This window comes from Erithacus rubecula, assembly GCF_903797595.1.
Source record: "Erithacus rubecula genome assembly, chromosome: 17".
NCBI classification, from domain to species: domain Eukaryota; kingdom Metazoa; phylum Chordata; class Aves; order Passeriformes; family Muscicapidae; genus Erithacus; species Erithacus rubecula.
This window is the reverse complement of record NC_136669.1, coordinates 6,851,987-6,876,853: the sequence shown is the minus strand read 5'-3', so window position 1 is coordinate 6,876,853 and position 24,867 is coordinate 6,851,987. Positions and strand designations below refer to the sequence as shown.

General features: G+C 55.6%; 1 protein-coding gene across 1 annotated transcript; it reads left to right on the top strand.

Annotated features, from left to right (window-relative positions):
* Positions 1 to 2,575: 2,575 nt before the first annotated feature.
* On the top strand, positions 2,576 to 19,857 carry FAM83G (family with sequence similarity 83 member G). Its single transcript, XM_079320859.1, has 5 exons — positions 2,576 to 3,680; positions 9,681 to 9,848; positions 13,234 to 13,358; positions 14,058 to 15,498; positions 18,780 to 19,857. Exons 1-5 carry the CDS (start codon positions 3,186 to 3,188, stop codon positions 19,197 to 19,199), a joined length of 2,649 nt encoding a protein of 882 aa, XP_079176985.1. The 5' UTR covers positions 2,576 to 3,185; the 3' UTR covers positions 19,200 to 19,857.
* The last annotated feature ends 5,010 nt before the right edge of the window (positions 19,858 to 24,867 follow it).

The window sequence follows — 24,867 nt, the reverse complement described above, 5'->3', positions numbered from 1 at the left end:
GCCCAGGCAGGAGCACGGGGACGAGCACGGGTGATCCCTGCACAGGACTGGCAGCATTGCCCTGGTTCTCCTGCCTGGTGACCTGCACCACAGCAGCCTCAGCCTCCCGGGGTGTCACCAGCAGTGACACTTGGGACTTTCCACAAAGCAGCGTGGGGTGCGATGGGAGCGCAGTTCGGTTGTGGGCAGACCACAGCCCGTGCTCAGCACATCCCAAGGATGCCAAAAAGCCCAACCTGAGCCGCCTTTCCCCAAGGTCAGAGTCAGTGCTGGGGCCCCGGTGACTCCTTCCTGCAGCAGCCGTGAGCAAAGCTGCCATCAGCACTCCGTGCCTCAGTTTCCCCTCTCTAAAACACCACGTTGTGCACGGCTCCATGCAAATCCTTGGTGGCTGGAGGGTGGAAAATGCTCCAAAGGGTAAGGCAGTGTCTGGATTTTATATTCCAGCTGAAATGCCTGCCCCAGGCCTCAGCTCCAGCAATGAACAGTTGGTGGGACCTCACAGTGAGTGGGAAGCAGGAGCCCCCAAGCCAGGAGCTGAGCCCAGTGTCATAACCCACTGCCTCACTTTCAGGTCCTCTGCTAAAAAAGGAAAATTAATTAGGACCTTGTAATTAATGCTTCCATCTGCAGGAAAGGGGATGTGTCTGCAGCGGGTGCTGCCTGTCCAGCTGGATCCACCCGGAATGGTGAGGACCAACCTGCTCAGCCACAGCAACCTGAGCCTGCAAACAGGGGCTGCACCCAATTCAGGGGCTAAATTCACCATGTAGGGTGAAGAATGGGGGAGAATGGCGGGGAGATGGGGGACCCAGCTGTCACTGCCCCTGGTGAGGCTCAGGTGGTGAAGCTCCAGCTCTGCCACCCCAATCTGCCCCCAGCAGTGGAGCCAGCACACGATGGCTGGGATGCAGCACTTACCCCACATGCCATAAATCATTAGCACACACACCCCGTGAAAGAGCCCGTAAATCTCCTGGCACAATAAAAACACCTGGAGCGAGCGGCTGAGGCGGCGAAAACCACAGCACGCTCCTGCCACGCCACACACACCCACAGCACCCAGCTGGGCCATCTCCATCGGGCCCAGAGAGGTCCTGGGTGCTGCCTCAGTGCTCACCTCTGTCCCATTTGCTGTCCCCGTGGCTGCCAGCAGCGCTGGGATTTCACCTAAAACACCCAGGTTTGGTTCCAGCTCCCTCAGTCTCTGCTGCACCAATCACTGTCCTGGCCACAGCGTGGGGGTGTCATTGACCACTGGGAAATCCCTGCTGGGTCAGCCATAAAGTCACCACTCACCCCTGAAACACTTCCTGAGCTGATATTCTGTGGGAGCCAAACCCTCTGATCTGCCCCAAGCTGATGTGACCCTTGGGGACATGGTGCAGTGGGGTTGGTCTCAGTGATCTTTTCCAACCTGAATGACTCCATGATCCCAACAAACAAATATCTGTCACATCCCTGGGTCCCCCAGCCCCTCTGCCACCTCCTGCACAGTCCAGGCCAGGACTGGGCACAAGCCCAGGCACAATTTGTCACTGTGGGGCCAGCAGGGCCACTGTGCTGCAGAGAGCAGCACTTTGATGGCCGAGCACCTGGATGGACAGGCAGCTTTGCCTGGGGAGCCTGACTCAGGCAGGGCCTCATTTATCCGGCTGTGGATCCAGATGAGCCACACCAACGCCAGGGACAGACACACAGCCCGTGGCGCTTGGCTTTTTTGCATTGGCGCAAGGATCTGACCCCAATTCCTGAAATTCGTCTTCAGCTGAGCTTCCAAGAGAAAAGCTCAGGAGAGCTTCCACGTTTCTGGTTTGTGAGCACCAACTGGTGAATCCAGGGTGGGGTTTTTTGTCCATCTCGCAGTTATTAATGAAATCTGTCATCAGCCAGATCTGGTGATGTGACTGTGACCATGCTGCAAACCCCAGAGAGGAGGGGACAAGACAAGACAGGACAGGACAGGACAGAATAGAACAAATTGTTTCATTTGGAGGAGCCCTTCAACAATCATCTGGTCCCACTGCCTGACCAATTGAGGGCTGACCAAAAAATTAAGGGCACTGTCCAAATGCCTCTTAAACACTGACAGGTTTGAGGCCTTGACCACCTCTTTAGGAAGCCTGTTCCAGGATTGGAACACCCTCTTCAGAAAAAAATGCTTCCTAATATCCAGATTAAACCTCAGTGCAGCTTTGAACCGTTCTGGCAGCTCCCACCCAGGGCTGCCCCCCAGGACCTACCTGGGCTCCAACCTCCTGCACCAGCATAGGAAGGGTTAACCACAGGACAGAGATATTTTCCTGGGAAATATTGACTTACCAGCCGGCACATCGGGAGAGGGGGGGAATCTCAGAGGGGGAAATATTTTTTTTCTTCATAAAAAGACAAAACACCTAAAGCCCTGTGTAGCCGCCCAGGACCCTCCTGCACCCGGGAAGTTCGGGGGGCTCCGGGCTCGGGTCCGCAGGTGTGCGGGCTCATCAGCCGAAAGAGTTAAGCGGGCAGGGCAGAGAACGTGTGAAGGCAGCATGTGACTGCAGGTGGGGCAGGGCGGAGGGATGAATCACTCTTTTCCTTTTCCTCTTTTCACTTCTTGCTGTTACCTGTCCGGCCCCGGCAGTGCGCGCCGGCAGAGCCCCGAGCCCGGAGCCAGGGCGATGCTCGGCTGGGACAGAGCGTTCGCCACCGAGCAAACCCCCGGCGCCCCGGGAACGGGAACCAGGGACGGCACCCCGGCCGAGACACCCTGCTCTTCGCTGCCCTGCCTTAAGCGGCTTTGCTCTTTGTTTCTTCCCCACTTTTTATTTCTGTCCGGTGCTAGCGTTGTCTTGGGAGAGCGGAGGATGAGGCAGCGGAGCCGGGGGTGAAGGACCGTGCTTGGGTACACCTGGGGCTGGTCACGCAGCCCCTGCTGTGGGAAACTCCGCGTTTTCCTTGCCTGGAGCCGGGAGCAAGGCAGAATCAAAGCCTCCTCCCCGGCAGGAAGAAAGAGCTCCGGCGTGGCAGGAGCCGCTGGAAAAGGGAGCGGTGCCTTTCCCGAGCTGCGCCTTGAGCCGGAGAGGGTGAAGCAAACTGCGTGTTTAAAGACTGGAGAATAATTAATTCCTATTTATTGCCGACATCCGGCGCTCGCTGAGGGCACAGAGCTCCCTCGGGAGAGGGGACCGGCGTGCGGGGTCACCATGGCTTTCTCCCAGGTGCAGTGCTTGGACGACAGCCACGTCAACTGGAGGTCCAGCGAGTCCAAGCCCGAGTTCTTCTACAGCGAGGAGCAACGCCTGGCCCTGGAGGCACTGGCCTCCCGTGGCCCCGACGCCTTCTATGAAGTCCTGAAGAGGGAGAACATCAGGGATTTCCTGTCCGAGCTGGAGCTGAAGAAGATCCTGGACACGCTGGAGACATACGACCCCGGCTCCGAGTACATCCCGCGGCACGGCGGCAGCGCCGGCGGCAGCGAGGGCGACGGCAACAGCCAAGGGGGCGAGCAGGACGTGGCCCCGTCCCTGGAGTACTGGCCCCAGCGCTCCGACCGCTCCATCCCGCAGCTGGACCTGGGCTGGCCCGAGACCATCGCCTACCGCGGCGTCACCAGGGCCACCGTGTACATGCAGCCGCCCATCGAGGGCCAGGCGCACATCAAGGAGGTGGTGAGGAAGATGATCTGCCAGGCTCAGAAGGTGAGGTGCGCCGCGGGACGGGGCAGGGGTGGCCCCGGGGCACCGTGCTGGAAGTCCTGCCCAGCCGGGCAATGCTGTCCTGCGGGAAGCTCTGCCCGAGCAGAGGCAGCAGTGCTGAGCCTGCAGGTTTTCCTTGTCACCAGTATTTGGGGATGGGGTTGTGCTGAGGATGCTGTTGTTGCCTGGTTGAGCACTCCTGAGAGCAGCACAGCCCTTCCAATATCCCTACAGCAGCACTGTTCATCCCAGGGTCCCTGTGGGAAAACTCCCTGTGGGAGAAAAATGGGTTAGCTGCTCTCCAGCTGTGAGCCCATGGTGTTCCAGCCACTCCACAATCATTATTCCCAGTGTGACAGCATTCAGGAGCTTGGGATTATGGTCTGGCTTCAGGCCCTGGGTTCACCAGCTTTTCACTATTGAACCTTGGGTGATGGCCTGGCCTCAATCCTTGTGTCCTCCATCCATCCAGTCCATTACCCTGGGGCTAAGTGGTCAAAGCTTCTGGTTTAGCACTGACACAAGGTGTGTGACACAAGGGTCAAGTTTGGCCTGAGATAGCTGCAGTTCTCCAAGCTGGCTCATCCTGGATCTTAGAGGAAATGGATGAGCTGGTGAGCAGGACAAGGCTGGGCAGATGCTGACGGGATTTGGGTTGAGACTTGTCCTCCCTGTGGCGTCAAACCAAGCAGCAGGGAGTGGGGATGCATGAGGCATCACCCAGAGAAGGAGGGACGAGGTGCATGTGCTGAAGGTCAGCAGAGGTGGGCAGATGTTGCTGGTGTTTCCCAGTGACCCAGTCCCAGCTGGGAAGTGCAGGAGGGGTTGGTACCTGCTGGTTTCTTGGTGCTTTGAAGCTCTTTGAGTATTGTGAGAGCTCCAAGGAAGGAGCTTCCCAACCCAGCAGGAAAACAGGGAGACCCTGCCAAGGTAGCTGTGGAGCAGAGGGAACAGGCTGGGATGTGTCTGATCCACCTGGTTGCTCCAGAGATAATTGCCAGGGTTTGCAGAGCCTGGTGGGAGAGAGACAAACCTGTGACATGCATCCAGCAGAGCCTCTCCAGACCAGCTCAGGCAGAAAAATGAATCTCAAAACATTCAAGGCAGCAAGATCACGGCTGCTGGGGGTGTCAGGGCTGCCCCACTGTGGGCAGGAGCCAGCTCTGGCCACTGTCACCTCACAAAAATCGAGGTCACTTGTCCTCACCTGTGACATTTTCCTGCCAAAGCGCTTTGCAGTGAGGGCAAAGGGAAGAGAGAGCTGACGTCCTGCAGGATGGAGGATGGGAGAACAATCCCACAACAAACAATGTCTCATCCTCGGCTGCCTCTGACTCGGGCTCGCAGCTCCCGCCTGGCTTTGCCTGCTCACGGCTCCCCAGCTGCCCCACGCACACAGCTCCTCCTGAGTCACCCCACACCCTGCTCTGCTGGCAGCTGAGTCAGGCACAGCCCCTGGAGCCTCTCCAGGACACGGGGATGTGGCTGCTGTGCTCATCACCGGTGCCTCGATGCCCCCTGAGCAGGGCTGGGCTCTGCCTCCCCATCCAGACGGTCCCTGATTGTGGGATGAGACATGGTGACACCACTGGTGACATGCAGGAGCCTGCTTGGAGCTTGTGGTGCCTCAGGAAATGTAGAGATGGGTGAGTGCTTGATACTGCAGGGTTTGGGGATGGCAGGAGAGGGGGGCTCTTCCATGGTCTCCCATCCTGTATTTGAGAGAAGTCCCTGTGGCTGAGCCTGCTGTCACACAGTGGAGCCCAGGTGACAACTTGTGGGTGCTCCTAAGGGTGGGGGACACTGAGCTGGACCACCCTGCTGATTTCTGCCCAGGCTCAAGGTCTCCATAGCAGCTCAGAGGTGAAAGGGTTTGGCTGAGGAAGCCAAGAGTGGACAAAGGTGCTGCCACCCCCAGATGTCACACATGCTGTCCACGAGCTCTGTCTTCCCTGGGGAGATCCCTGCCAAATTGTCCTGTCTCACCAGGCAGTGGAAGTGCTCTCCACCACGTGCAAAGGAGCACAGACCTGGGAGAGGTTCACAATTCCTTGCCAGAGATGACCCTTGCTCCAGACATCATCCCAGACACTTGCTGTGCAACGCTCCCGGTGTCTGAACCCGCTGTGAGTCTCTGCCCCATGAGAGAGCAAAGTCCCCTGGAGCTTTATAGCAGGATAGTTCAGAGCCCATGAGAACACTGCTGAGGCTGGAAGGTGGCAGAGCCCAGGGATGTGAGGCTGCTCTGAGGCTCAGAGGAGCCCTGCTGCTTGCAGGAATGAAATGCAGCTGAGCTCAGAGCCTCAAACCCTGCTGTGCCAGAGAGGGAGATGCAAATGATCTCCTCCTCTTTCTGGGAACAAATGGGAGAAAGGAGAGGCAGGATCCTGTAGCCACGTCCCTGCTGTCCCTGAAAATCCCATCTTTGTGGCCAACAAGCAGAGGTGGTGAGGGATGTGGGGCACCAGCAACTTCACCCTAAAGATCTCAGCAGATCGAGCCATGGCACAGCCTCTCTTCCTTGCTGAGGATCCCTCGGGCTGCAAAGTTCACAGGCTCAACATCAGGAACAATTTCTTTATGGAAAGGGTGGTCAACACTGGAAAGGGCTGCCCAGGTAGGTTTGGAGTCCCCATCCTGAAGGTGTCCAAGGAATTTGTGGATGTGGCACTCAGTGCTCTGGGCTGGTGACAAGTGGTGATGTGTCCGAGGTTGGACTTGACAATCCTGAATGTCTTTTCCAACCTGAATGATCCTATGATGGAAGGGAGGAAGATCTCCCTCCTCCTCTCCTCTTGGTTCTCTCTGACCAGAAACCAGAGCATGAAAACATTGACCTTGGCCCAGAGCCACTGGAAAGAGCAGTGGCTCTGACCTCCTCTCTTCACTTGAGGTTCCAGGTTGGGATTGTGGTGATGTAATTACCCTGAGCAACTTCCAGCAAAGGTTGGGAGCCCTATTAATTACTGTTTACAAAACCTTCTGCTGTTCCTGGATGAAAGGGTCGACAGGGGAGAGCAATTATTAATGTTACTTGTCCCACCTCTCCTCCATCTCAACACTCTTCCTCTAATTGTGCCTTGGTGCCTGCCTAATTTATTAAATGCCCACGTGGCGCACCCCAAAAGTCATTATCTGATGATTCATAGTGAGAAAATAAAGAGCTGCAACTTCCTCTATAAAACATGATCCTGCAGTTTATGTGCTCATCAAAGCTGTCCCAAAAAATCCCAGCAGTGTCCAGGGGGATTCAATTCTCACTGCTCCTCAGGGATTTGGGGCCCAGCACCTGCACATCTGCTGTACCCCATGGATTCTGCCAGCTCCTGGGACCCTGGTAAGAAAAACTTCACCTGCGTGGGCACTGGGAGCCTCCAGCTGTACATTTAGGGCTTTTAGATTTTAGGTTTAGATTTCCTCTGCACCCTCTAGGAGAAAGGCAAAGGGATGGCAAAGCTCCCTGGGACGACACAGCAGCAAAAGGGCTTTGGGAAAGGGAATGTCAGCAAGCACTGCCCTGGCAGAGGTGACAGGGACAAGGGACATCTCGCTCCTCACAGCCAGAAGGCACAGCTTGCTGCAGACAATCCCATTCCCCAAGCTGGGAAGCAAAGATCACACAGGATCTCACTGCTCCAGAGCAGACAGTGCTTTGCAGATTATCCCTGTGCCAGGGTTTGCCATCCCCCTGAAGCAGAGGCAGCCCAGCAGCAGATTTCAGCCAGACCAGGACAGTCACCACACCAGGAGCACTGCCAGCACTGTCCTCATGCCAGGGCAGTGTTGGCACATTGTGTGGGATCCTGGTGACAAACCAGGGCCAAGCCTGTCCTGCAGGCAAGACGCAGTGGGGAGGGAAGCAGGAGCTGAGCAGGGACAGGATGCACCAGCTGAGCAGGAGGAATTGGGTTCAAAATGTGGGCAAGTGAGAGCTGGGCTCCCTGGGCCCTGCCTGCAGTGCCCTGCCTGTGTGACAGGGCTGGGGGTGGGCACAGTGCCCTGCCCACAGCCCTGCAGAGCCCCCTCACACCTGCAGAGCCACAGCTGGCAGCACTGCTGGCACCACAAAAGAAAAATGCTCTTTTCCCTCCAAAATGAAGGTCAGCACTATCCTCATCCCCATTTTATAAGAGATCAACTTTTCCTGGGGAAAACACAGTGCACAGGCAAAGTGACATGAGCATAGAGCATCAGAAGGAAATTATCTGCTACCAAATTATCTGCCACCAAACCTTCATCCTCAAGCCAGGCACACACTGTCCCACCACAGGTGTCCCTTACCCAGGACTCATGGAATACAGCTCAGCTCCTCCCAAATTTCTTGCTGAATGTGGCAAATCCAAGCCCAGAGCTCCCTGAGGAGCTTTGAACCCATCCCACTTTGCATCCATGCAAATCCAGCAGCTGGTTCCCGCCTCAGTTTCCTCACCAAGACAGCAAGGATGAGCAAAACACAAGGGAGTGAGGATTTAACTTTCACAACAGTGCTTGGGGAGAGGCTCTGAGGTGAGGATAAATGGGAATTCAGTTAAAATCAAGTGGCAAAGCCATAAAGTGTCCCCTCACCTGGCTCGCTGGCACCTCCCAAAACTCTGTGTGGTCAGGGCTGGGGACAGCAGGGTGGCATCAGGGACAGCAGTGCTGGGGCTCCCCACACAGCCTTGCTCTTCCCCCCATCGCCTGCAGAAAAGGAAGGGAAGAGCCAGCAGTGTCATAACAATCCTCTGCTTAATTAAAGCTCTCCATGTCCTGTGGCACAAATCTAATTAAAAGGCAGCTCGGTGCTTTGAGAGCTGTGGACTGGATGTGTCTGAGTGTGCAAGCACCCAGCACCATCCCAAGCCCTTGCTGAGGGAGGGAGGAGCACCCTGGGGTCTCCCTGGTGTCCCCCCTGGCTCAGGCACCAGCCATGGCCAGCAGGACCCTCCTGGAAGGACAAGTGACAACTGCAGCCACCTGCCCCCAGCCCAGGGCACCTTCCAGGAACAGCCACAGGGATGGGAGCCCTGCAGGTTTCCAGCCATGGGACAATGCCAAGCCTTTTCCCTGGGATGAGGGGGGGCAGAAATCCCTGTGGAGCTGCCCTGGGATGCTCAGCTGCCCCCAGCCCCTCTGCCTGCCAGATCTCACAAGCTGCCACTCACAGGTGATGCCATCACCAGGAAATCAACACCTGTGGGCACAGAGCCACCTTTAGTGCCCAGGCAGATATTCCAGTGGAATTCCCAGAGTGGCTCAGATCCATTTTTCTGTCAGCCCCAGCCATGGCTGGGAGAGCAGCAAACACCCTGGGTACAAAGGCAGCTCCAGTTTGTGAATATTGGTGACACTGGCCTGTGACAATCACAGCTGCCACTGGTGCTGCTGTCCTGGCTCTGTTCCTTCCATGCAGCCTGGGAGGAAGGAGGGATGCTGTGTAGGAGGAGCAGCACCCCAGGCTGGGCAGTGAGATCAGGACAGAGGGACACACCACTCAGTGGCTGGGCTTGATGATCCTACAGGTCTTTCTCAATAATTCTGTGCATCAAAGCTCTCCCCTCCTGACTCTCCCTGCAATGCTGACAGCAAAGGGACACCAAACTTCTCAGCCAGAAACTGGACTCTGAATTTTGTGAAGCCTGTTAAAAGAAGGAAAGTTAGATTGACCCTCAGTAACTGTTTTTTATCAGTAGATTATGCTATGGATCATCACTGAAATGCTTAGGGCTGGAAAAAACATCCAAAGTCCAACAATCAACTCAGCACTGCCAGGGCCACAACTAAACCATATCCTCAAGTGCCACATTTACCTCTCTTGGAGATCAAACTTTCCACCATGACAGCAGAGGAATGGGAGGACTTTCCATCCTCACTGTGTGGAGCTGGGGGCAATACTGGGCTCCCCAGCCCAAATTCCAGCCTGCTACAAAACACAAAACACTTTGGCTCTCACAAAACAAGGTACTGACTGTACCTTAGGACATCCCTGGCCACACTACCCAGGCTCATCTCTCCTCTCCCCAGGTCATTGCTGTGGTCATGGACATGTTCACAGATGTGGACATCTTCAAGGACCTCCTGGACGCTGGCTTCAAGAGGAAAGTGGGAGTCTACATCATTCTGGATGAGACCAACGTGAAGCACTTCCTTCAGATGTGTGAGCGAGCCCACATGCACGCTGGGCACTTGAAGGTAGGGATGACCCAAGGGTCTGGAGCTAGGGAACCTCCTCCAAAGGCAGGGAGATAATCACAATTATCAGCTTTGCTCCCTCCTGTCCTGGAAGAGTTTAGTCCATTTTTCCTGTAGCCAAAGCTGGAGGTGACACCCAAATTCAGGAGCAGCAGGACGGAGGGGAATGGGTGAGAGAGGCAGGGATGTGGATTTACACCCAGCAAAGCTGGATGCACAAAGCCCAGGGGGCTGTGGTACCCAGCAGGGACTGGGACAGAGCAGTGCTTGGGGCTGCAGCCCCACAAGGTGAGCACAGGGCAAACCTGTGAGCTCAGCTCCCCCGAGGAAGGAGCTGGCAGGAGAGAGGGAGCAGCAGGTGCTGTGCAGGGCTGATCAGGCTGTCACAGCTCCCTGCCCCAGGCCAATGGGCTCTCCTGCAGGTCAGAGGCTGGAATCAAAACTCAATTTTCCCCTTTTCCAGAGCCTCTGCCCCAGCACAGGGCTGGGAGCGGAGCAGGGAGGCTCCCACACTGCCTGAGGATGCCCATGCTGGGGTCAGTGAACCACCACATGCCCTCACTGCTGTCACTGTGCTGGGCAGTGCAGGCTGCAGGGACTGATCTGCCCACGCAGGTTCTCCAGCCATGGATGCACATGGAATCACTCCTGTGCACAAATCCCATGCACATGGAATCACTCCTGTGCACAAATCCCATGCACATGGAATCACTCCTGTGCACAAATCCCATGCACATGGAATCACTCCTGTGCACAAATCCCATGGATGCACATGGAATCACTCCTGTGCACAAATCCCATGGATGCACATGGAATCACTCCCGTGCATGAATCCCATGGATGCACATGGAATCACTCCTGTGCACAAATCCCATGGATGCACATGGAATCACTCCCATGCACAAATCCCATGGAAAACCAGGGAAGGAAAAGCACAAGAGGGGACACCTGTCAGTGCAGGGGTTGGTTGGAGCAGCCTGGTCTAGTTTAAGGTGTCCCTACTCATGGCATGGAATGAGATTTAAGGTGCCTTCCAACCCAATCGATTCTGGGATTCCCCTTCCACATCCCTGTGTGAGCAGGGAGTGCAGAGAAAACCTCCCATCACAGAGCTCATGAAAGGCAGAGCAAGGGGCAGAGAGGAGGACAGGGAGATATTTCAGCCCCAGGAGCAGCAGCCAGAGCAGGGACCCTCACTGCAGCCACAGGACAGTCCCAGGGCACAACATCAGACACAAACACACCAGAGCAGCCCCAGGGTCTCTCTGGGGGCTGCAGACCCCCCAGGATGGCTGGGCCTGGCCTGTATCTTGGCAGAGCAGTGCTGTTGCTGATGTCAGCCAGCCGTGTGCCTGCTGGCCAGGCTGTGCCCGGGCAGGCTCCCCGGATTTGCTTACACTGAGAGCCAGCCCTGGCTGAGCAGGAGCACAGAGGAGCCAGGACACCCTCACACCTGCCTGGGCTGGGCTCAGGACCCCCACACTGCGCTCACACCTTGCCCAGCTGCCCTGCCCTCCAGCCTGGCTTAATTGCTGCTGCCAACAATTAAACACAGCCCAGCTTTTACCTGAGCCCAGACTCCCTGCAGAGCCCGGGATCCCGCAGGCTGCTGCTGCTTCCAGACCAGAAAAGCCAGCGCTGACGCACACCGGTGCTTTCCTGCATTAGCAGGACTGGAAAAGCAGGAGAACATCTGCAGAGCTCGGCAAATGTCTAGAAGTTGGGATTTGCCACATATTGCAGCTGGCACGGGGTGCAGGAGGAGGTGAGGAAAGTAGGGCAGAGTCTGGGAGCTGTGTCTGAAAGCAGGAGATGTTAACGAAACGTCCCTCGTTATCTCTTGGCAATTAGCAACCGGCTTGGGCAAGGGCTGCCTGGGGAATGATTCACCCAACCCGGCTCCTCGGCAGGGATTAAAGAAGCTGATTTCACTTAATAGGGGAAAGAGACCAGCACCGGGAGAGATGTTCCCTGAGAAAAGCCCAGAGCTGCTCCTGGAGTTGGGGAAAGGGTGGGTTCAGAGGGGGTGATGGGCAGAGGGTGAAGCCATGGGTGTCACTGCTCTCTCAGCAGCCCCATGTGTAGGGATAACACGGGACAGGGATGGGAATTGCCACCCCAGCCTGCTCAGTGCAGCACACTGATAGAAATTAGGATGCTCAGCACCAGTTCTGTCCCAGCCACAGCAAGCAAAAAGGAAAAGTGCTATGAAAACAGCAAAATTCGCAAATAATTCCCCCAAACTTTCTCCTTTCAGTGTGTGGGACTTCCCTGGAAGCATAATCAGGAGAGCTGTTGTTTCCACATCAATCTGCACTGAATTTTGCTGTAGGCATGGGGGAGCAGGGAATAGGGCTGCACCTGGGCTGTGCAGGTCATGGTCTCCAGGGAGAGAGGAGAGCAGGGAAGCAGAGAAGGGCTGGAGGAGGGGAAGACAAATATTTTGGATGCTTTTCTATTAAAAAACGAAACAAAACAGACAATAAAACAGCCATGGAGGGCATGACCCAGTGATGACACAGAGCCTTTTGCAAGAGCATTACCAGCATCCCAGCAGGAACAGGAGGAATGCAAGTGCTTTCTTAAGAAAATATTTTCTCCCCACCCAAAAGGAGCCCATGTGCTGTGGGAGATGCTATCTGCTCTGCTGTGGAATGTGCCAGTGCCCTCCATGGAGACACCAGAGACAGGAGCCAGACTGGGGATAAAACAAACAAACAAAAAATAATTTTCACAGAGCCAGGGCTGCCCTTGCATCACTGAGTTCCCTGGGGAGGACACCATTTCCACTCCAGGGACCTGCTCCCACATCACCAGGTTTCGTTTCCCGAGGGTGAAAAGATGTTTCCCCACTGCCTGATTTCCCACCAGCCCCTAAAAGCAGGACTAGACACCCAAATTTAGGATCACAGCAAAGGGGGGGTGGCATGGGGAAGGACAAACCCACTACCAGCAGGTCCATGGGGTCACCACCTCCTCAAAAACCCCTTGCAGATCTTCTGCTGGGAGCAGGGGTGGAAGCTCCTCTCCCATGGTGACATTTGCATAGATTGCAGGAGCTGGGGAGTGCTTGGCAGCACCAGCACACAGCTCTCACCCACAGACACCGAGTTCAAGAGATGGCAAACACAGCCTGGCACATGGGCAGAGCAGGAACTCCCCACGCCGTGAGCCCCTGGCTCGCTGCGTGGCCTTGGGCCAGTGATTTTATCTGCCCATCGCTGTGCCCTCCTCTGAGCCGGCCACAGAGAATGCTCCCACAGCTCAGAGGGGCTGTGGGGCACCCAGAGGGGTGGGAGATGGTTCTTGAGGGATGGGAGATGGTTCTTGGAGGGGTGAGACAAGGTCTCACACTCCTGCTCACAGCTCTGCCTTTGCTCTGCAGAACCTGCGCGTGCGCAGCACCGGGGGCACCGAGTTCTTCACCCGCTCAGCCACCAAGTTCAAGGGGGCTTTGGCCCAGAAGTTCATGTTTGTGGATGGGGACCGAGCCATGTGTGGCTCCTACAGGTAAATCAGTGACATCCCACCCCAGGGAGGTGTTGGTCAAAGGATTGATGTGAATCCGTGTGGTCCAAGGCACCAGGAGCTCACGCCAGATTTGCAGTGAGCCCAAGGGTTTCCCACTGTTCCCTACACCCACCCTCCTTGGAGGTGGTGGGACACACCGAGTGTTCCTGTGCTGATGAGCACAAGGAAGGGCCAAAGCACCAAACCACAGCCAGTCCCAACTCTCACACTAACCTCAGCTTCCCCAGTCCATTTTCTACATAAAGTATTTTTGGGTTTGTTCAAAGGAAAACTTACTTTGGTAGAAACAGACTAGCCCAGCTTAGGTTTCAGGTCTAAAACACAAGTTTTATAAACATGGAGCTGAAACATTTCCTCCTTCCTGGCCATAACAAATAATGTATCCACTTAAGAGTTTATTTTCTTAGCTAAACTGAGATGAGAAAAGCAGCCAACACCAAAGTGAAAACTGACCCACTGCAAATACATTTTTACTTCAAGTCCCACCGCCCTCAAAACTCCAACTCTTCACTCTAATTTGGGATGGGAGCTATTTTGTCAATCCCATTATTATTATTAATGTTTACAGTGAGATCACATCCCTGCTGGCACCATCAGTCCCCAGGGAAGGCCAGGGCTGGGGAGAGGTGTTATTTACCAGTGAGTGCTCAGAGAATATCCAATGTGTTTCTGTTCCAGCTTCACCTGGTCTGCAGCGAGGACAGACCGAAACGTCATCACGGTCCTCTCGGGCCAGGTGGTGGAGGCTTTTGACAAGCAGTTCCAGGAGCTGTACCTCATGTCCAAGGGGGTGAGCCTCAAGTCCATCTCCATGGGCGAAGAGCCCGAACCCGAGCCCGTAACGCTGCCCTCCGTGGTGCCCGTCACCCCCGCCAACGCCGTGGTGAAGAAGCTGATAAACCCCAAATACGCCCTGGTGAAGGCCAAGAGCGCTGACCAGATCAGCAAGACCTCATCTGAGAACCAGGACAAAAACCAGAAGACTGAGAACAAAGGCAAAGCTGCTGCTGAGGGCCAGGGGGGCGAGCGGCACGGCGACGCGGGTGACCTCTCCCTGCTCATCCACCCCGGCCTCCTGAACCTGGAGAAAGCCAACATGTTCGACTACCTGCCCACCTGGGTGGAGCCTGACCCCGAGCCTGGCAGCGAAGTCTTGGGCTACATCAACATCATTGACCCCAAGGTGAAGAACGTGAAGCTGTCGCAGATGAACCGCATCAAAGTCTGCGACGTCTCCCAGGCCAGCGCCCAGCACAGGCAGATGCTGAAGAACAGGGAGATGGAGGCCAGGAAGAACTCGGAGCAGGAGCTGCCTCTGCTGTCCCCCAGCCACAGACAGATCCCACAGCCCCCCATGGAAGCTCCTGCAGCCCCCATTGCCAGCCCCATCGAAGGCATCAGCTGGACAACCAGGCAAGTGGGGACAGTTGCTTCTTCACCGTTGGGCCACCATTTGAAGCCACAGGAAGAGGCATTGGAGGAGGTCAAGCCTCCAGTTCCAAAGCCAAGGACTGTCCCTGTTGGCGTCCTCATGACCAAAGTGGTTACAAGCTGTGGCAGCAGCACTGCCCTGCAGGGTGACACGCAGCCACCACGGGCTGAGCACACGGGTGCAAAGCAGGAGCGGGAGGAGAAACCCAACAGAGCATCCGTGGAGACCTGCCACGTCCAGCCAGAGCGGCCAGCAGCACCTCCACAGGAGGACAAAGGGCCTCCCTGCACCCACAACGGGCTGGGGGAAGAGGAGGAGGAGGAGGAAGAGGAGTACATCACCCTCAGTGACCAGGAGAGCTACTCCAGCAGCTCTGCTGACCACAGCTACCGCCGCTCCAACGCCTCATCCATCTCGGACGAGTACTTCGAGGTGAGGGACCGCTACGGGCCCCTCCGCAGAACCAACTCGGACGTCACCCACAACGGGGAGATCCTCCCCATGCAGAGGAAGCTCAGTGACCCTCACATCAGCAGGGGCACCTTCATCAGCCCCCTGGGCAGCCTCCCCTCCCTGAAGCGCTTGGAGGACGTGACCAAGAGGAGGAGCAGTGCCGTGGAGATCAGGCGGATGCTGCCCCGCGCCATCCTGGATGGCAACAGCTCCTACCCCAGCAGTGCTGCCCAGGTAGGACTTTTTGCTCCAACATTATGTTTCCCTACCCTACAAATGTTTGCAAACCTGGAGGTGACCCAGTCAGCTCAGCTGAGGTGTGATGTCATCGAGTTTTGGTGTCATCCCCACCTTTGGTGTTGTCCTAGATGCTGAGATCAGACTTCCCACATAGGAGAATTACACCCTGCACGTGCCCACGGTGACCCAAGAGGTGACCAAAGATGTGGTGCCTGTGCCACAGCTCTTGGCGACCAGCAATGGGGATGGCTGTTAAAGGGGAAGGTTTTGGTAATTAATTAAAGATCATCCCACAGCATTGGGCTGGGGATGGAGCACAGCTGTACAGATGTGCTGGGACTCACTGAGCTCCATCCTCAGCCCTTCAGCAGTGGCATCACACCCAGCTGGGGACAGGCTGTGCGTGCAGGCGTGTCCCTCTCAGCCTTGTTTTCCAGAGCCTGCCAGGGTGATTAGCATCAAAGGGAAAGCGCTCGGACACATAATTAGGCAGAGCAAGACAGCGGAGAAACAGGGACAGCAACCTCTGTGGGCGAGTGGCACAGTCAGCAGCTTTGTGGCTGATCCACGGGTGACGCCAGACCTTGTCACCAGCAGCACCCTGCTGCAATTCCATGGGGAGCAGCCAGCATCCCACTGCTGGGAGCACGAGGTCACAGCAGCATCCACAGCAGCATCCACAGCATTGTCCCATGCAGGGCTGATGACACTGATCCCCCATTTCCACCCAAACTCTGCAGCCTCCTGCACCTCTGCCAAGCATTCAGCTTCCCAAGGCTCCCCACCCGCTGTTTTTTGGGGCATTCAAACCCCCAGGGCTAAACCAGCAGCTGAAATCACTGAAACTGCCTGAGGTTATCCTAGCTGAACATCTAATCTGTATTTACAAGGAATTAAATTCACTATCCCAGATTCCACTTGCTTCTCCCTTCCCAGCCAGTGCCAGGGAGCTGGGAGCTTTAATCCTTGCACATCAAATAGCCCCGAGCCCTGCAGGGCAAGGAGCAGGGAGCTCTTTGATGCTCTGTGACCCAGGTCCCAGGTGCCACCTTGCTGGGGACGGCTGGGTACGCTGGTGTTCCTGCAGGAACTTGTTCTGGCCCTTTGATGAGAGGCAGATAATTAGCACAGCATCAGGGTTAGGAAAGCCAGCACTCAGTGGAGAGGTGTAGGGAAGAGTTTCTCCCATGTGTAAAAATAATAAATTGAAGTAACCCTTCTGACTGAAATCACTGCCAATTCTCACAAATATTTCTTTTTTTTTTTTTTTCTGGGTCCATGTTTCTTACATGCTGGCCATTGCCCAGCATAGCCCAAAACACAGGTGGAGCTTCACTCAGGGCAAACATCACATTTTCCATGTCATGGAAACCAATTTCTCTCCCAGTTTTTGTCTGGGCATCACCTTCCCTAAATACAAAACCCCATTCACACCTGGAGGCACAGCAGGCTCCAGGAGAGTGCCAGGGACACTTGGATCCTCTCCCACCTGCAGAGCCCCCAGGTCTGTGCAGGGAAGAGGTTTCCAGACAAGCCCAACTCATGACATGGGAAATCCCCACCCCAGCAGTTCCAGGGCCAAATGGGGTACAGGACTCTGCTGATCATCCCTGGCATGATGATGAGGAACAGGAGCAGCATCTTCAGGTAGCTGGCCAGGATAGAGCCAGCCTTGGAATGGCTCAGGTTTTTAGCAGAGAGTGACCACTGGATGATGACCTGTGGAGAGCCAGGCAGGAGAGCTGAGCAGCACCAGCATCTCTTCCAATTCAGCCTCTTCCCAAACTGCATCCCAAATATTGGAGCTACTGGGTCCAAATGCAGGTAGAAATGCACCCAACTCACAGTGGGGCTTCTCTCCAGACCAGTAATGGGTTGGGGTTACACTGCAGCACCAAAAAGCCCAGTGCAACCAGAGCAGCACATCCTCCAGCCAGGAGCAGCCATTCCCCACCACCATCCCACCCCTCTCCCCAATCTCCTCCCCAAAAAGTGCCCACAATGACATGGAAACCGAGTCCAGCCTCCTCCCCCCACAGCTCCACTCAAACCATCTCACCTCAAAGCTCTGGCCAAGCTGTGTCCATCCACAACCCAGCCACTCCTAAAGAGGCAACATCCATAGGAATTGCTGGTTTCAAAGAGCTCAGAGTCTCTCCAAAGGCTTCCAGAGAAGTGCTCAGCACCCAGCAGGATTCAGGTTCACCTTCTGCTGATGGGCAGGATGGACACAGTGCTGGTTCCTGGGGGAAAACCATGGAAACTTAGGAAAGCCATGGTTTAACTTCTTCCAAAGAGCCAGAGCATGTCAGGAGCCACCACCCAGATCAGGCACATGATGAGATGAGCTCAGAGGGAGAAGAGCTAAATCATCCTTAATCCATCTCACCTGAAGCCATCTCAGACCTTAACACCGATTTTAAGCACCTAATTAAATCAATCTTGGACTACCTAAGCTAAATTGCTTTAACACAACCCTCCTGGTCAAAGCAGGAGGTGTCAGCTGCAGGGCCAGGGAGGCCTTTGGGACATTGGGGCAGCCTGGCAGTCGAGCTGCTGCCAGGTGAGGGTGATGGCAGAGGCAGGGCAGGTTGGCACAGCTCCTCCTGCCATCAGCACCTTGCCTCACCAGCTCCCACCTCCCTGGTACCCCTGCACAGGCACACCCAGAGGGGAGATAAACATCTGGTGACCACAGCCGTGTGTGACAGCCTTACCCAGGCCAGAATTAAGATTAATGGTGCTCAGACCCGACCCAAATGTGTGTCTCAACCCAGCTAATGGGAGCCACCCCCGCAGTGGTGTTGCAGCTCCCTGCTCCCCCCTCTTCTCCCAGCCCTCCATCCTCTCATCTGATCCTGGCAGTCACCTCATCCCACTGGCTGGCTCTGGATGACTGGATGCTCTTTGGGCCTGACACGAGGGCTGAGATGATTAAAGTGGGTGTTCAGGCTGCTGCTGGAGAGAAGGTGTTGAAATGCCTTGTCCTTGATTTCCAGGCAGGAGGGACTTGGCTCAAGACAGCTTCCAGACTGCCAGGGCTGCTTGGGAAGTGGCTGCTGGGAGTTTGTTTGTGGAGTCAGGAACCAGAACAGCAGCCATGGTTAATTTCTGAGGCATTTTTGTGCTGCCACTGAATTTGGGCAAGAAACCCAGGGACAGAAGGATTTGTCCATGAGGACACCTGGCACAGGCAGGTGAAGGGGTGGCCTTGCAGGGAACAGCATCCTTCCAACAGCCAGAGCTCACCTGTGCCTCTGTTCTTTCCCTGACAGGGGACACCCATCTACCACTACCAGCCCAGGACCCCGGCGGGCAGAGAGCAGGGCAAGGACATCTCCTGCTCCCCCAGCCACGAGAAACCCCTCGGGCCCACCAGGTACAGAGGGGAGGCTCCAGAACCCAAAAAGACCATTGCAGGCAGCCAGCCCTACTGGCAGAGCAAAACCTTCAGCCCCAGCAAGCCCTCAGCACCCGGGCAGCTGCCCCCAAACAAGCCCAGAGCATCAGGAAAACGCTTCACCTCCCTGCCTGAGAGCCAGAAACCAGCAGAGGAGATGAGGACACCCCTGGGCATCCCGCTCTCCAAACTGTCCCAGTCCAAGCACCTCAAGAACAAGGTTGTGGGGGCCCAGAGTGCTTGTGTGGACTCCAAAAAGCAGCCCCCTGAGCCCACGGGCCAGAAGGACCATTAGGGGCTGGTGCTGGTGGCCTTGCAGAGCTGGTGGAGCCCAGGCTGCATTCCTTGGGGCAGGGGGTTCTTGTTTACATTGCCTGGTCTGTGCAGCAGGACCACGTGGCCATATGGACAGCCCAAAAATCATCCCTGCCCAGGGATCCAGGTCTCAGGAGATGTGCACCCTGGGCAGGTGCAGGTAGTGCTGGGAATGATCTTGGATGGCACAGCCTTTAAATAGGCTTCTTCCAGCTTGGGGGAACCTCCAACCTTGTTAAAACTGGAAAGCATCATTAGGGGAGCTGGTTTGAGTGGAAACTCAGTGGTCTGTGGGATCAGCTGGCAAAACCCAGCCAGCTCCTCAACCCAGAATGATGCCTGGAAAGGGAGGGATCGTCCCTGATCATGTTTCCTTCTGGTTATTTAAGAGACTCTTCTGTTACCATTTTGCACAGCAGGTTCCACTGCAGTCTGCTCTCCCTTTGGAGGGTGACCTGTGTCCTGGGAAAAAGACTCCTCAAGGGACCCAAATCTTTTAACCTTGTACTGTAAAAAAGCAACCTGTTCATTAAAGCTCCCTGGTCCCACAGCAGGAGAGCCTCAGCTAAGACTATTAAAATGCAAGATTAGGTGGCCTTGGACACAATAAACTGCAGCTCAAGGTGCCTTGGTACAAATGTCCAGACAAATATTTTCTACCCCCTCACCCCAAGCATTTCCCCAGCAAGTCCATGTGCTCACATCCCCAAACCTCCAGCAACCAAGTGCAAGAAAAATAAGAAAATAATCCCCTTTTCACTGCATTTTTCCTAGGAAATGGGAGCCAAGGCCTGAGCCTGAGCCCTGACAAGGGATATGTGCCATGAACAAGCCCTTGCAAGCAATGCCCTGAGCCCTTGGCAGCTGCCCCATGCTCCTCCTGCAGCTCTGCCTGCCAGCCTTGGGCTGTGCCCTGGCTCCCCACTGCCTCCCTGCTCCTGGGGGGCACGGGGTGAACCCCCCTTGCAGCTCCCCCAGCACCTCCAGCAGGAGAATTCTGGAGCCAGAGGCATCACTTTTTGGAGGGAGGGATGGGAGGCACCCACCCTGCTCTCCCCAGGGCCACCCACGCAGCAGCCTGGGGAGATGAGCAGGGAGGGGCACTGGCACCCCCAAACCACAGCAGCTGCTGATGCTTGGGAGAGGAGAGGAGGCTCCAGAGGCCTCAGGGAGGGAAGAGACAAAGCAAGACCCATGAGCATCCCTTGGTGGATTCCCCAACATTGGTCCTGCTGTCCCATCCTACATCCCTTCCATCCTTCGGTGCAGACCCTGCTCTCTGTCCCCTCCAGGGCAGCAGGATGAGGTGGGAATGTGCTGCTGAGCACTCTCTCTCTCACAGGACCGTGCCCAAACCCCTCAGACAGCAGGCACTGGGATCACCATCAACTCCAGCTTGAGCAAATCCCAATTTCCAACCATTCATCCTCTCCTGCCTGAGAACAGCAGCCTTCCCCTTTCCATGCCCAACCTTCAGCCCTATCCTCATCCCAGATCATCCCCCTGTCACCTGAGGCTTTTGGGGAGCTGGCATCACCCCTTTCAACCCATCCTCCTGTGTTTCACAGGGAGTCAGCATTTGGGACACTCCTCCTGCTCTTGTGCAAGCAGCCCTGGCCCCCTTCCAGCGCTTGGTTTATCCAGGCGCCGGCTGCTCCCAAGCTTTGCATGGGCGTTGGGCACCAACAAAGGCTCTCCAGAGGCACAGGCCAAGTGCTGAAAGCAGAGATTTGTGCCTGGGGGTGCAGACCTGCTCCCTTCCCAAAGGTGCTCACCAGCAAGTCACAGCACCCACGCCTGCCGAGGAGGAAGAGCAGGGAAAAGCCCTGCAGGCAGCAGGAGCTCAGCTGGCAGGAGCTGGGATGCAGCCCATGGGCTCTGCTGGGATGAACTGGTGGTGGGATGGCAGGTGGGGATGGCACGGCCCAGTCTGCCTCATCTGTGATGCCAGAGCTAGGCAGAGCCATCACCAAGGTCTCTGTTCACCAGAGGGATTTTAAACTGACAGAGGGCAGGGTTAGATGGGATATTGGGAAGGAATTGTTCCTTGGGAGGATGGGGAGTCTCTGACACAGATTTCCAGAGAAGCTGTGGCTGCCCCTGGATCCCTGGAAGTGTCCAAGGTCAGGCTGGATGGGGTTTGGAGAAACCTGGGATGGTGGAAAGTGTGCCTGCCATGGCAGGGAGTGGAACAAGATGAGATTTAAGGTCCCTTCCAACCCAAACCATTCTGGGATTCTACTGAATATCCCTTATTAGCTGAGCCTGACAGGAGCTGGAGCAAACCAAGCACCCTTGGGGCACCCCACCTCCAGCTCCTGAGGAAAAACCTGTGCAACCAGCAGCTTGTCTTTGGCTCCCCTGGATCATTCCCTCTGCCAGGCACCCTCAGCTCCTGCAAACACCAGGCAGGCAGCAAAGCCAAAACAAACCAGGGCTCTGCAGCTCCCCGAGGCCATTTTCCAGGCTTTGCCTCCCTGCCCTCCTCCTCTGGCTCCTCTGCACAGCTGCACCTGGCAGAGACAATCCCCAGAGCCCCAAGGACAGCTCCAAACAAGGATTCCCAGCATCCAGGCTCTGTCTAAGGCACAGGCTGCAGCCACTGCTCTAATCTGCCCCGACAGGCAGAGCCCTGCCCTGCCTGGAGCAGCTCTGTGCTGCTGTTGGGGCAGTCAGATGCTGTTGTCCCTTCTCCAGAAATCTCTGTCCTTTCTGTAAATACACCTTGCTGCATCCAGGGCTCTGGCACAGGACTGGGCTGGGGCTGCTCCCACCTCCACAGATCTGGGTCAGAGCCTTTCCTGCCTGCCAGCACAGCCTTTCCCAGGAGATGGTGGAAATCATCTCAGAAGAGCCTCTAGAAACCATCCTCTGTAGTTAAACACCTGCCTTTGAAGCTGGGACCTTTTTGCTTCCTGCTCCTGAGGGCCAAGAGCCCCCATGGCAGAGGCAGGTTGATGGCAGCTCCCAGCCTCCCAAGGATGCTCTGAGGCTGAAAAAGGGGAGACACAACAGTGCTGGGGGTTCAGGAAGGGCTGCTGATGAACCTGGAGCAGGGCACCAAGATTCACATCCCACCCTGCAGCAGTGCCTTGCTCCAGCCCCTCCTTCTGCCAGGCACGTCCCTGAGCTCTGGGATCCTGTTTGGAGACCCCACCAAATTCCCAGAGCAGAACTGGGAATCCTGCTTGGCTGTCAAACCCTCCATCAGTCTCTTGTGGAGCAGTGGTGTCCCAGGAATGGTCCCAGGGCAGGGGACAGCCCCATGGAGCAGCAGGAGGATGTTCCATCTGCCCTGGAGGAATGGCACACAGGGGCACAGGGGACACAAATTTTATTTATTAATGTGATTACTACAACCCAGGGTCCTGCTGGGCATCTTGACCACCAGATTGCTCAGACTGAATATTTATTTCTAAGACCATCCTGCTGGGGAAAGAGGGTCCCTCTGAAGGGGATGTGCTGGGATTTGTGCTGTCCCAGCTCTCTCCTTCCCCTGCCAGCACAATGGTTCCCAGCACCATGATGAGTGTCTGCACTGTGTCTGTGAAATGACAGCTGCCAGCCCCCCTGCACAGGACAAAGGCACAGCCTTGGAAGCACTGCTGGATTTGGATTTGCAGTCAGAAAATGCCAATAAAACTGCCAAGCTTGCAGGGACATGCCTGTCACCAGCCCTGGCCTGCTGACACTGTGGTGGGGGAGCTGCAGGTGGGTCTGGTGCTCAGGAGAGGGGACAGCAGCCTCCCAGATGGGGTGGCAGGGAGCAGCTGAGAGCCACAGGGGCTGCAGCCTCACCAGGGCTTGGAAAGGGAGTCAGGGGATGGCTGGAGGGAAGGGATGCAGCTCCATACCATCAGGACATCAGCCAGCCCCAGATCACATCCAGGACATTGATGTCACCTTCATCCCACCTCTCCCTGAATCCCAGTCTCCCCTTAGCTCTCCTCAGCTCTCCTCCCAGCCCTACAGTTTTATTTTACCAGCACCTGATACTTAGCAGTGTCCCCTTTGGCATCCAGTGCTTGTCCCTCTCCACCCCAAGCTCTCCCTCCAGACCTGCTGCAAATCCCAGCCAGAATCCATTACTCAGCACACCAAAAAAAGCATTAAAAAGTGGCAGAACTTTTAAAAGTGGGTCAAAAATCACTAAATCTCATGCAGGGAAGTCAGGGCTGCACCTTCCCCAGCCATGCCTGGGGTTTGGAGGGATGTTCTGGGTGATGCAATGATCACACCTGGCTGAGCTCACTCAGAGCTGCCTCACATCACAACAGGCCTTGTGGGCAGGAAAAACCCCAGATGGGATTTGCCTGAAACCAAAGCCTTGCAAAATGCACCGTGTTATGGATACATTTTAAATTGTTTCCCCTTTGGATGGTGGGGATGTGATAAGGAGGGAGGATTCACTGCCAGGTGTCTCCACTGGCATTTCCAGGGGAGGGAACATCCCAGCCAAAACAATAACCCAAAGGGCTGGCAGGGGTACACAGTCCCATGGGCTGAGAGTGGGGCTGGGAGCCCCAGTTTATCAAATAAATAGTTTATCAAAACCAAGATAATAAGGAATGCCTGACTTTTACCATTCTTGCAAAAATTGAAAAGAGGGGCAAACAAGGTGAGGGGTGCAAATCCAAAACCCTAAACCAACAAAAACTAATCCCAAGGTCTGAAATGTACCCAAAGGGCTAAAACACATGCTCCAAAGACAAAGTTAGAAAGTTCCAGTGTGATGAAGAGTTTGGAAGCCTTTAACAACTCAGTTGTTGAATCCACAATTTCCAACTCCAGCTCCAAACCCTCCTCACCTCCAGACCACAGAACCACCATAAGGGTTGACCCTGTACAAAACCAGCTGGTCCCACAGCTGGGAAGCAGAAATATTCCTGAAAGTTTTGGGAAGGGAGGGCAGCTGGCAGCATCGAGGGCAGGGCCAGAGAAAGGGAAAGGAGCCAGCTCAAGGGCTCTTAGGTTGTAGATTCCACAATAATAATCCTGTAACAAGAGAAGCCCAGATCATTGCTGGTACAAATAGGCACACACACAGGAAAGTGCTTAAGCAGTGGTGGGGGAGGAGCAATTAGGAATAATAAGGTGTAATGCCAAAGGAGAGGTCATGGGTTGAGTCATGACCTGCTCCAGAAAGCTGATCAGATACTGGCTGGATGGGGCAGGGACACCAACCCTGCTGGTAAAACCCCCTAAAAACCTTCCAGCAACAAAAACCCCAATAATCAAATAAAAGCAGAGGGGTTAAGGGGTGTGTTTCAGTGAAAGAAGAAAACTGGATGTCAGCAGATGCTGAGCATCCCACCTGCAATGGTGCAGAGCCCTGTGACCACCAGCACCAGCACAGTGGCCAGGTGAAGGTCCCAGCCCAGGCACAAAGAGCCCCAAGAACAGATCTGTGTGTGTGTGGAAAAGGGAACACAGGAGCTGGACAGGTGACAGGGACAGGTGACAGGGACAGGTGACATCCAAGGGCTGCTGGAGTGACACAGCAGGGAAACAGCCACCTCTGTGGGCACAGTGAGGACATGGAAACTGGAATGGTTTGGGTTGGAAAGGATCTTCAGGACCACCACATTCACCCCCTGCCATGGCCAGGGACATTTCCCACTGTCCCAGGGTCCCCCAATGTCCAGCCA

Coding starts and splice junctions, on each gene's coding strand:
- FAM83G (XM_079320859.1), top strand. CDS start 3,186: ATGGCTTTCTCCCAGGTGCAGTGCTTGGACGACAGCCACGTCAACTGG. Junction 3,681..9,680: donor TGATCTGCCAGGCTCAGAAG/GTGAGGTGCGCC, acceptor TCCTCTCCCCAG/GTCATTGCTGTGGTCATGGA. Junction 13,359..14,057: donor GCCATGTGTGGCTCCTACAG/GTAAATCAGTGA, acceptor TTTCTGTTCCAG/CTTCACCTGGTCTGCAGCGA.